Below are 12,631 nucleotides of genomic sequence, written 5' to 3'. Positions count from 1 at the left end.
TTACACATAACAAGAAATTGTAATTTATGAAAATATATAATTTTAAAGTTGTGTGTGTATTGATTATATAACATTATAGCTGATTTTATCACATGTGTGTGTTTTTTATTAAAAATTTTCTTTTGCAGAATGTGATTCTTTTCATGCTTCGTCAATGCCGTTATTATAGTTAATGTAATGAGTTTCGGTTTTTTTTTCTTATATATATATAATACGCGCGTTATTATACACAAATACGCATAATCATTTTTAGTTTCTTGTTCCGCTTTTGCATGCGCATTTTCTTGCGCTTCCAGAAAAATGATTTTTCTGGGAGCCACTTCAGTGAGAATGACCCACGTATGCAGATACTGGGAGACGTGTATACTACGATATAAATAACGCCAGGGTACTTTTATGAGCCGCGTAAATCACTTTGTAGGCCAATTACAGAATTAATATTTATAGCTCGAATACTTTACGCGTTTTCCAACTCATCCGCACCTATCTAGAAAAATAAATTTTGAGCGAACTTTCTATAATTCTATAATTATATGTTTATTCTTATTCAAAAAGAGAGTCGTAATTCTAATAAAAATTGTAGTAAAAAAAAAAGAAATTTAAATAGATTAATTATCACCTAAGAGAGACATAAACAATTAAGTATATCAATTTTTCATAAAAAAATTTATTTTGAAAATTTTTTTTATTAAAAATTTGAATAGTTATTTATTACTTAATTATTTAACACAAATATCGAAGAAGAAGAGTAGATTGTGATAATTAGTGCATTATTTCGCTTGATTGCTATGGCGTTTTAGATATTCGACGCGATAAAATATCGAAGAAATATGCCAAGGTTGCGACATATTTTTTAAACTATGTTACTTATCAATTATTGGAACATTCCTTTGCTTATCTTGTCACTACATGATTCAATATATTCTTATATCAAGAAGATCTTGATAACCGCGTTAAGATGTTTACTATTAAATTTTACAAAAATTGTGTTTTCAATTGTTAGCGGAATACACTCGATGTAGAGGAGCGGTAAAATGCAGAAGAGAAGAGAAAAAGAAAAGCTTTATTAGGTCCTGAGAATGCCATTATCTGGAAAAGCTTTCCAGAAATTACGATCGCTCGTTTCCCGTTTCCCTTTTTTTTCCGGGCACAAACAACGCAAGCTCGTCGTTGCTCGAGAAGAGCGTCTATCCTCACTGACCTAGGTTAACGTGGAGCGACATGTCCCGTCGTGGCGCAATCGTTTAGATCATTAGAACGCGCCGGATAATTGGGGCGACCAAGCGGAAGTTAACCCAAGAGTCCCCCCACTCTCAGAGTCCTCTCTCGTTGAAGATTTACTAAGGAATTCGGGTCATTTACCTAAACCGGTCATTAGAGAACGTAATACCTTATAAATCGTCGTGGACTGTCACTTGGCCAGAGTTTGTCTGTCTCTCTCTCTTGTCTCGCGCTTTCATTATCCCTGCGATATTACTATAAATTATTCTCTACGACCGATGTTTGTTACTGCAACGAAAGATAAACTCATGGCTATATGCGTTCAATGTATACTCACTGTTCATATATAAGACATTATTCATATAATAATCTCATCAACTATATCATTAAGTTTCTTGCGATATTATTTTCTTGTTTGTTACAGTTGCCATGACGTATTATTTCACCATTTTTATTTAAGACAGAATTGTTTACCAGTTAGTTTTTATAATATCTATATTTAAATTTTTTTTTTCCTATTTTACTTCCTATTTAGATATATATAATTTTAGTTATTTAGATATGTCTAAATTATTCTAAGCTATCACACACATAAAATCTATTTTTTTTTAAATCTTATTTTTTAAATTATATATTTGATTAAATTAATTGCGTATGTATAATTAATTAATATAATTGAAAATATGTTTGCAATCTTTTATATTTTTAATTTTCTTTGTTTCAGGTAAATCAATCGCCAAAATGTGTTACGTTCTTCGCAAAGGTGTAGGAGAATGCTTCTGTTACGTGTGCCGAAAGATTTCCCGGACATCCCACTGCTGTTCAGTCAGATTCCCATATTTTCTTTTTCATCTTACATCTTACTATCTTGCACCACCAATAGAAAGGGACTGCACGACTGCGTAACTAAGGTAGGCTAGGCAAATTTCCCATTCAATTTCGCACAGCTGCGGGTGAAGTCTTAAATCAATTGCGGGTCAGGAAAGAGAAGGGGCCGCGCGAGAGGGTGGCTGGCAGTGGGTCCGCGCTGAGGACAGCATGGAAGGAAAGGGAAGAGAGGTTAAGGTTGCACTCAACTCCATAATTAGTTGAGAACCCGAAAGCCCGACGTAGCTCTCGGATTTAATATCTTAACGTCCTCCTTAACGCGCCTTGAAATTTTGCCTTGCGTTGATGCTATATCGGTAAATACGCTAGAGAGCGTGAGAGTACTCGAGAAATGCTCCCACAAACTTCGTCTTTCTCTTCTACATTCCTCTTCGGGATGTTGGAACTTCGCCGCTGCAACTGCCGTTTTCGATTTGGCGAAATCATCTCGATGGCGATTCGAGGAGAGAAACTGCCAAGAAAAGTCTCACCGAAGTTTCTTGTCTTGTGATAGACTTTGTCACAGGGTAGTTTTCGCATCGCGGAAAAGCGCCGGGTTTTTACGATCGCTGTGATATTACGCGAGATCGCGTAACGGCAGTAAATTGTTGGTCGTCTCGTGAGAGACCGACCGAGTTAGACTGAAAACATCCCGCAATGAAGAGAACGCCAATGTGCGACGAGAAATTTATTCCGACGAAGAAGAACGGATCGCAGAAAAATCGTGGCAGTTGTCGTAAGTTACCTGATTGTAAAAAAACGTGGACGTACATTTTCTCGCTATATTTTTTTTCGATCAAAATACAAGATATAGGTATTTGTTGCACCTTGTTCTACCTTGTTTTAAGAGGTGCTAAATAATTATTTTATATTTTCTAATAGATAGATATTTTTAAAAAATATATAAATATGTTTCTTTTTTTTATATATAATGAGACCGTTTCGTGCATTGTTTTAATTTTTTCAAGTTGATTCTTTCAAGTTTCAAGGAGAATGTTGCCGCGAAAGACAAATATGGATTATGATAAGAAAGTGTATACATATACATTGCTTATCATGCTATTGTATAATACATCACATGCAATGCATGATGCAATGGCATATCTCGTTTTATCAAAAATCAGATTTTGAGTATCGGAAATATCTGTGCGCGATACAAATTACGCAGTGCGCAAAATAATTACGACGGTTGAATGCTGAATCATATTAAAACGATCCTGGATCCCGGCGATCGTTGCAATTCCAATTACAATATACAGCTTTGTTTACCGCGCGGTAGCCCCCGAGCATAAGCTTTAACGTTTACAGCATTTTCAATAACGTAGTCAACAATCCGCTGTTGAAATATCTCGATTCATTAATACCGCTCGCAGCAAAATACACTGTTACAATTAACACACTAACTTATGCTAAATTATGAAAAATTATGTCCTTATGCAGCAATTGCACGAAATATCGTATACTAAATATCTACATTCTATCCGTTTATAGATTTCGTGAACAATTTATCAAATCCCATTTATATATATATATATATATATATAATTAATCTTCTAAAAGAATCTCCTTTTTATAAATACTTATCTGTTATATTTATATTTGCAAAATAATATTGTTTGAATTTGTTTATTAAATTAAACAAAATTTTTATTTATTGCTTGTAGGATATTATGAGTGTATTATAAATAATTGAATTTTTTTTATACTTAGATATAGTTACATTTACACACACACATATATATGTATATATGTACATACACACGAATGCTAGAATATAGACTAAACTAAAGAGTTAAAACGTTTCTTGTTTCTCGCGAAATATTTATAGGTTAATATCGATTAGAGTACATCGACATCGGCATAGATAAAAGCGCGCATTGAAGTACACATTTATCTGAGGTTAAGAAATATAACCGGGTTAAGAGGAAGGAATCAACTTTCTCGTCATGTATAGGAATAATTTTATCAGCTGACGACTCGCGCGTAGCATTCTGTCGAAATGTCACGTCATTTCTCTGGTTGCACTAGTAGGGACATTAGCTTCTCGACACGAAGACGTTCTTATTCTTATTGTTAGCTGTCAAAGATTAATTCCACGGTCCAATTCTTAAATTTAGAGCTTCGGCACAGCATCATGTGGTTCACTGAGGTCGTGTACCGGTGATCGGCGAAAGGTTAATCCGCCGTTTTCGTGTACGCGACCCGGTTTTCTTCTTATTTTTTCTCTTTCGCCTCTGTGACGAATGTATTTTTTAGGGCACCTGTGTCTAGGTGCAAAAGTCTCTGTGAATATTTTATGTAGGACGAAACCTCTCTTAAACAGAAGGTCAAAAGTCAGCACAGAGACGAAGACAGAAGTCGAACAGGACGTCTTTAAATAAGAGAACAGCAAAGTAAGGATGGATAAATAAAACAAGATAGCGGGGAATGTTAAAGGAGGAAAAACTGGATTTTAGTCCAAAGATTAATATTGCACGAAATACAAACGGATTCACGCGAGCATGATTTATTCAGATATTTATTTATTATCTCGTATTAATGATGAGATCATTGTGATGTTTTGCGATAGGATTTTGTAGGGTAGAAATATATTTGCTCGATGGCAGGAATAGGGAATAAAGCGGACGGAACATCTGCAAAAGCAGATGGTGGATGCGTTGTTTCCGCAAAGTAGGTGGGCGCGAGTATCATCATGGCAGATGGCACATATCTATTTTTGTTATCTCGTTTTCCATTTACGTGGAGAATTTTAACTTGGTCCTGAAATCACCAAATTAGCTGACGATTTTATCTCGCTTTGCCGAATTGATTTAAATTAGTTTCATCGTGTGTGCCTGGAAATAATTTATGACCCCGAATATCGTTCGCGTTAAAATCTGTTTCAGTAAACATTTTCGTATCGCGCGTAAAAGCAATAATTTAATTTATTAAATATTTCAGTACACGATGTCTTACAATCGATTTATCATTTCATTTCGCTCAAATGAAACAATGCGCTCTGCGAATAATTTGATTTACTCTCGTATTACATAGCGCTTGACGTAAAACCGATGGAATTACGGCCGAACGTTTAACCCGGCATGTGCGTTATCCGAAATTTTTCAATTATGTGCTACTTTAATTAGCACGGGAAATGCGACCGTTCAGTCCTCGTAGTTGTAATATTTGCGAAATTCGACCCGGATAAATCGTTATTCTCCCGAAGCGCGTTTTTACGCGCATCGAACATTTTCGCGCTTCTATATGCGAAATTTCTGACTTTTCCCTCTACCTCGTTTTTGCTCGCACTCGCCTGATACTCGGGGTGTACTGTTACAGTTTGTGGCCGTCACGCAATACGTACATATAACGATGCTATTCCAGGAGAGTTTCGTAAACACAATTATTCGCCATTACACCAAAAAACCGGCGGCTTGCTGTTAGCATCTCTTATTTCCTCTCGCAAAGCAGTCACGCACGCACGTTACGCTCTGGTCAACATTAGCGAGCGACCAACATTCAGTGCCGGTTTTTAGCAAGCCTGTTTTTCTATCCGACGTGATCTCGGCTCCGTAATCTCGTTATCCGGCTGCTATCAACCGGCTAAATTATCCATTCGGATCGAGATAGTAAAACCGTGGCGGATCACACCTGGCCGCGATAAATTTCGTTTATCACGACGGCGTCGTTCGCCCATGTCAAATTATTCCGTTGATTCGATCCCCGTAAGATACGTGTCGTGTCCGTTCTTACGACGAGAATAAGTCGCTCCGATTTACGATCGCGCAATTTGCGTTCAATCGATACTCGTTTTCGCGAGAGCCACGGCCTCGTTCGAGACGCCGTTTGGGATGCAAACGAGTCGCCCCGGTGCGATACCCGATTATATTGTGTTTGATGAGAGTTCAGGACTTTGCGTGAGATTGGCACGAAGAAACGAGTCGAGTTCGTAATATGAAGAAACCGTAAAGTCCTGCTTCGACGCGTATCTCGCTGCTCTGCTTTGCCAACGTGCAGCGTTGAAACGATTCTGCTTCTTATTCATCCTCACAGATTTAATTTAATACGCGCGATCCGGGGAACGTAAAGCGACGTGAAGCACGTTCTACCGCGAGATCTCATCGTAACGTAATCTAAACGTGTGCATGATCGTGTATGAATATTTATATCGATCAATATATTGGTTAATAGGAATATTGTGCTGAAAACTCAATATTGATATATTGTTATAATTTTGACTAGAAAAAAAAGAATGAAGGTATTCATATTTTAGACGAACAGATTTATTCGCCGTCTCAATATGAGTCAATATTGAATTCAAATTTCTAAAATCACGAAATTACAGATAGATTTAAAAATTACTTTAGTAATTTTTAAATTATTTTAATTTTTATTTCAGATAATTTCTCTACAGGACATTTCGATATTACTTACCGTGTATAGATTTCATTTACAGATACGGTTCACCGATAATGCATACATTTTCATTTTTTAAATGTTGTTCGAAATATTTTATACATAATGTGTGGATTTTCTTTATGTATTTAATAATCTTACTCACACACTATTATGAGATTTATCTGTAATATCACGTTCTTAGCCTTCCATTATAAAGTCAACTCTTGAAAGCAGCTGTGTAATCTTGCACGTGCACCAGTTGCGCCCTAACACATCCCTCCTTATTAGTTTTAATTAATTAATTTAACAGATTGTTAAAAACTGACGGTGAATTTTTTTGTGTTTTTTACTATTCCCGCAAGAGTTTCGGCTTTAAAATTATTTGCACGGAAAAATACTCAAACATAAAATATTGAGAAATTCTCTCGAATCTTGTTTTTTATTAAATTTAATATTCAATTAAAAATAGTACTTTTATTTTATTGATCGCGAACGTGAACTTCCATGAGATCCGTTAAGGCTTAAGGTGGATGGATTAGTCGATGACATGGTTATGCACCAGCCTGACGTCGTATGACCCGCGTGCTCTCTATGACAATGCGGCCAATTGTACTCAATGACGACGTGCACGCTTGCAGCCGTTATGCTCCTCTCGCAAAAATAGCTCGGCAATAAGGAGCCGAGGCGAAGAGAAAGCGTTCATTGATCGGCTCTCCAGTCTGAGATCGAGGGTATTGCTATTTCCGTCGCTAATTCCGCTAAAGGTTGAATTGATTACAGAAGACCGTTGCATACGCAAGAAAAAATGGAACGGCCATGAAACCTCATTGATTTTCTGCCGACGATCCTTCGGATATTGCTCAAATGACTTGTCACTCTACAATGATACTAATGAGACTGCCGTCTGTCATTAGTCATGCTCCCGCTACGCATGCAAATGGAATGTTAATAGCCGTTATTTAATGCCGCAAGACGACGGTGATCGCCAATAGGACTGTCGCGTCTCGATAACGATTTGGTTACAATCGAGTCGACATAGTTGATCGATGACACAGGTGTCGCGTTGAAAATGCTATCGTAGCTGCGACGCGATTGTGAGCTATCTTTCATATGTCGTTTGTTTCGTAACATCGCACGCGAAACACGCAGCACCTCCACTACGCGATATTGATATGAGTATGATAATGATAGGTATCAAAAAATGTTTTTGATTTATAGCTGTGAATATTCCCTTATTTTTTTTCTTTGAATTGTTTGGCATGTACGATCGCAATCTGTATAAACAGAATAACATAGAAATGAAGAGTAACGATATATGTATCATGCTCTGATATCGTATGGTTCATTTTTCGATACAGCGTATCAGGAGAAAAATATCAGAAGTTTTTAACGATGAAATATATTTTTAATAATAATAGAAACGCGATATTATATATAATATTTATAAATGGCGAATATATAGAATCAAATTGTTTGATCAGCTTTTTCAATGATTTGTTTGGTAATGGTTATTCTCTAATTTGCTGAATGCATTACGCGTTTTTAAAATATGAATATTTTATATATATTTTACGAGAAGTAAAAAGTCATTATTAACCATCATCGCTATTATTACCACGATTATCATAGTAATAGCGAAAGTGGATTTATAAATATCTTGCATATCTTGATTAGCATAAATCTACTTGCTATGTATAAGTACTGCATACCTAACGCATACATATATGCACACCGCATTTTAAAGCACTGTTGACTTATTAATTAACATATCGCTGTACGTAATCGATATTAAATCAGAAATTACTTTGCTTTAAGATTAGAGGAAATGTTTTTATAAAAAATATTTATGTTATATATAATTCTATTACATACGCCAATCGAGAACAAATATTGATTCTCACTTTTCGTTAAAAGCAACTTTTTAATGAAGCAACTCGAATAAATCAACGATGCAGAAATAATCTCGAGAAATATAAATTTAAAATCTTAAAAATTCATAAAATATCTCGGTTTTAAGCGATGTGATAAAAAGGGAAAATACATTCTTATTTATAAAGGCACACAGAATTCTTGCGATTTCTTTAGATATTATTTAATTAGATAATGGCTATTAACATTTCACTTGCACGAGTCATTGAGTGATGTAATTATCTTTTGAGTCTCTCATTTAACATTATCGAGGAATTTTTTCCCACATATATAATGACTAAAATTCTATAAACCACTTGTTCTCTCTCTCTCTCTCTCTCTTACTCTCTTTCTCTCAGCCGATAATTAATCTCGCTCATGTACTACCGATCGCAGTCGGTCCATTAACTCTCCCGAGGCACTAAACACGATCGGCAAGTTTAGGTCGACGCTCTCTAGGCGCGAGAACGCGTCGATATATCGGTCGATCCACGAGAGGACGGGCCGCCGAGACGCGTATCCTTCTCCCATAGTATCGACTTTCTGTCCTCCACGTCTCGGCTTGTCGTACCTCTCCCACGTAATCGTATATAACGCGACTCCGACGCCTCTGCGTGTGCACGCTCTCTGCAGATGCACCGTTGAAGTAATATCGTAGCTCCAGTAAAGCAGCAGATAGCGGGTGGAGTGGGTGGTGCAAAGTATGGTGTGATAGACGCGGTACCGGAAATACAGTCGCAGCATCGAGCGACGAAAGATCGTGTTATTCAGAAAGTGGCCGATCCCTCTCTCGCGATGCAGACGCTTGCACGCGAGATTTTTCTAATACGATTAGCAAGGAGAAAAGGGGAAAGAGCAAGAGCATTTAGCGGAATTGCAATAAAAATATAATAAGAGATGAAGGATACTTTTTTTTACTATAATGTCGAGCATTGTATTAATTGAATTCAATGTTATAAATTCCAAGATTTGAGTTTTACATTGAAAAATATGTTACTTTTCTTTATTGAAAAAAAAAAAAAAAAAATATATATATATATATATATATATATATATATATATATATATAAATTTATACTATCAATGAAATACAATTTGTTAAGCAACGCTATGTATTCAACGTCCATTGTGCGAATAGAGAAAGCTAAATCTTTGTAATCGCGATGCCAATTAGATTAGCATTTAAAAATTTGACGCAATAATATCATCATAATGGGAATGATCGTATAACTTTATAACCGTTAAGTCATGCAAGATTTGATCGATTTAATGCGCGCTATAAAAGATCGAGTCGAACGGACGCGACAGAATAAACGACGATAACCTGAACGATAAGGCGGTCAGTAGTTTTCAATCTGTCATTGACAAAAGATAATTACAAACTGCATATACACAGAAGCGAGAGAATAGAATATTGATATGTGAGCACAAGATATCTAGGTCACGCTCTCTGTGCCGAAGTGCGCACATCTGTCGAACAGCGGAAACGGTCGCATCTGCATAAAACGAATATCGATTATGTGGACCGATAGACGATCCCTCGATCACCGTTCTCTCTTTCTCTCTTCCATCTTTTTATTCCTCTTTTTTATTAATCTCCACTGTCCCTTTGACGATTCCCGTGCCGTACAAAGGAACGCAGTTCCGGCGCGCGGAATTGTTTCAGTCTCTTTCGGAGCGACACTCTGTCCCGTTTATCGTGCATATTCATACGCGGTGCATCGTTGCATTCACCGTCCGCCCGTTCCATCCTATTTCCCCTCTCCCCTCCACCCATTCACCCACCCACCCCTCCAGCCATCGCTTCTTCCCCTATTCCCAAACCTCGGTCATCCCCCTCGCTCTCCTTCCGTCATAGTCACCGAAGCGCATTGAACTTCCCTGTACAATGCCGGCTATCGCGCGCGGGTTGTCGACGCAACCCTCGACTGTCGCCGCGGCACAACGCGGCTTTTGCAGCGTATACCTGTCTGCCTGTGCGTGCGTTGCGTGCGCTTTCCGCATGAGAACGCAATCGGTGGCCGCTTATTTGTTGACGCATTCGATGCAGAGTGCCAGAGCCCGCGCGCCGTCTCCTCTATTCGCGTAAGCGTATATCGATCGCGAATGACTCCCGGTATCGATTCGAATCCGGTATGAATCGAACTGATTGGAAATATGTCACCTTTGTATGAAATTTATATAGATGTAACACAAGAGTAAATTTTTAATAAAAGACAGCAAGAGATATTCAAAATATACGCCATGTTATTTTTCTATCTCACATTTAACATTAAATATTGATCTGATTGGTTTCTTTTACATCTCGCGTGAAATTTACATATGTTATTTCGAGGGGGATTGAAAATTGATCGGCTGCATTTAGCGCTAAATATATCAGATTTGATTACTAAAAATACAATTTATTTTATTAATAAAATATTATATACTATATATAATATATGATATCTATATACTTTTCGCATTTCGTATTACTTTCTAAAATATCGGCGTAATGCCATTATTTAATCTAAAGAAGAGTAAACAATTGTTTGGGTATTGGTGAGTTTTTTTTTTCAACATTCCTATTCTTTTGTCATTCGCGAAATAATTTCGTACTGAGAAACTGCGTCGCTCGGTGGTTTCGCGCGGTTTACCGGTTCATCGAGCGTGATCGACGAGCGGCCACGGATAACGGATAAGGCCCTCGGTGTTTGCGAAATACAGTAGATCGTCCATGGGATAATCCGGTTCTCCTCTCTCTCTCTCTCTCTCTCTTTCTCCCCCCCCCCTCTCTCTCTCTCCCTTCCTCCCTTCCCCTCTCTATCTTTCATCCTCGCTTTTCGTCGAATTTGACCGCTGCCGGATGCGGGGATTGTCATGCGCGGGATCATTGTTGCGGCATGACGGATTGTCAGCGGCCGTTTTGTTTTCGAGCGTGTGTATATATTCGTCGCTAGCTCTGTTCCCTTTTTATATTCCGACCGAACCATTTTGGATTTCGGAAGTTGGCTCAGCGATGTGCACGATTGATCGAATCGTTCGCGCGAAACTGTGCGCGAGATATATTGAGTGAGATTCAATATGGTTCCCGTCAATTGATAGCGTCAGACACGCTCACTTCGGTTCGTATATTTATCGATATTATCTTAAAATATAAAATATATATGAGCGAGTAGATAATGTATATTTGAACATAATTAAGGATTGTAACATTAAATTTTATTCTGTCTAATCGATACTGTTAAATCCCTCAATTAAGTATCATCAATATTTCATATCTAAAATAATAAGAATTTCCATGATGGGTCAAGCTGTGCGAAGTTTGATACCACTATTGTCAATCTATCGATTAGAGTAACGTGACAAAGAAACTTCGAGCATAGTCAAAAGGCATCCTCGCCAAAGATATCTTTGATGTGAAAAGATAGTTAAGCAATAGATCGCAATAGAGTGTCTCTCTTTAGAGGAGAGCGAAGATAATCATGTGTGAAACACAGCGAACGCTTGTACGCGATCATTGCCAAACAGGTTTCTCTCATATATGTGTATATATATATATATATATATATATATATATATATATATATGTATATGTATCGTGACGATTACCTCGATGAATTTCATAAATGAGTACACGGGGCAGTCATTGACTTTACTCGCGTGCGTCAACGTAGTGTGGTGAAAGAGGCAGAAGGAAAAGAAAAGAGGGGAAAACAAGAGAAAGAGAAAGATGAATGCGCGAGAGTTGTATGGAACACGGTATGCCAACCCTCGCTTTCGCACTCGTTTTTGTACACAGCTCCGTTCGCTCGTTGCAGTCTTCGTCCTGGAAGCATAATACACTTAGCAGCACGATAGGTGCGCGTACCGTTTCGCGTTACGCCATTGTTCCCCTCCTCGGCACACTTCTCATTGTGGCGAAGAAAGTCTCGTCGGCAAAATGCGCCGCGCAACCTGTACGACTCGCTCCCGGCAAGCACACATGCATGCGTATGTCTATACAAACGTATAGTAGTGCCCTTTTATAGTACCGTTCCTGGTTACCGTGAGATAAATTTCGGCCGTCGCACGCGATACCCGGAGAACTGTCGCAAGATGAAAAGAGATCGCGCATGTGACGATTCCGTGGTTCTGAAAACTGTGATGCATAAATGGCATACGTTAAATTAATACTATCTTTTATATAGATATTGATACGTGAAAATTATATAGTTCTGTACGTATTGATACATATAAAATTATTGCTTTTAATAATTTGATATTTGCGCGATATTTT

The 12,631-nt window shown here is 37.7% G+C and overlaps 1 protein-coding gene across 6 annotated transcripts in view; it reads left to right on the top strand.

Annotated features, from left to right (window-relative positions):
• The window catches only part of LOC126849571 (Krueppel-like factor 6), a 307,018-nt gene that overhangs the window by 111,352 nt on the left and 183,035 nt on the right, over positions 1–12,631 (top strand). For 4 of the 6 annotated variants that reach the window (XM_050591526.1, XM_050591524.1, XM_050591523.1 and 1 more), the window contains one exon: positions 1,946–2,132. The exons of 1 other annotated variant lie outside the window; for it this stretch is intronic. In XM_050591526.1, the coding sequence (XP_050447483.1) occupies positions 1,995–2,132 (138 nt within the window). In that variant the 5' untranslated portion in view covers positions 1,946–1,994. Of the gene's footprint in view, positions 1–1,945; positions 2,133–12,631 lie in introns of those variants that run through there. One more of the 6 variants, XM_050591529.1, reaches the window with a different exon arrangement.

The sequence above is a fragment of the Cataglyphis hispanica genome, chromosome 5 (genome assembly GCF_021464435.1).
Source record: "Cataglyphis hispanica isolate Lineage 1 chromosome 5, ULB_Chis1_1.0, whole genome shotgun sequence".
In the NCBI taxonomy this organism is placed as follows: domain Eukaryota; kingdom Metazoa; phylum Arthropoda; class Insecta; order Hymenoptera; family Formicidae; genus Cataglyphis; species Cataglyphis hispanica.
This window is presented reverse-complemented; position numbering and strand designations above follow the sequence as displayed.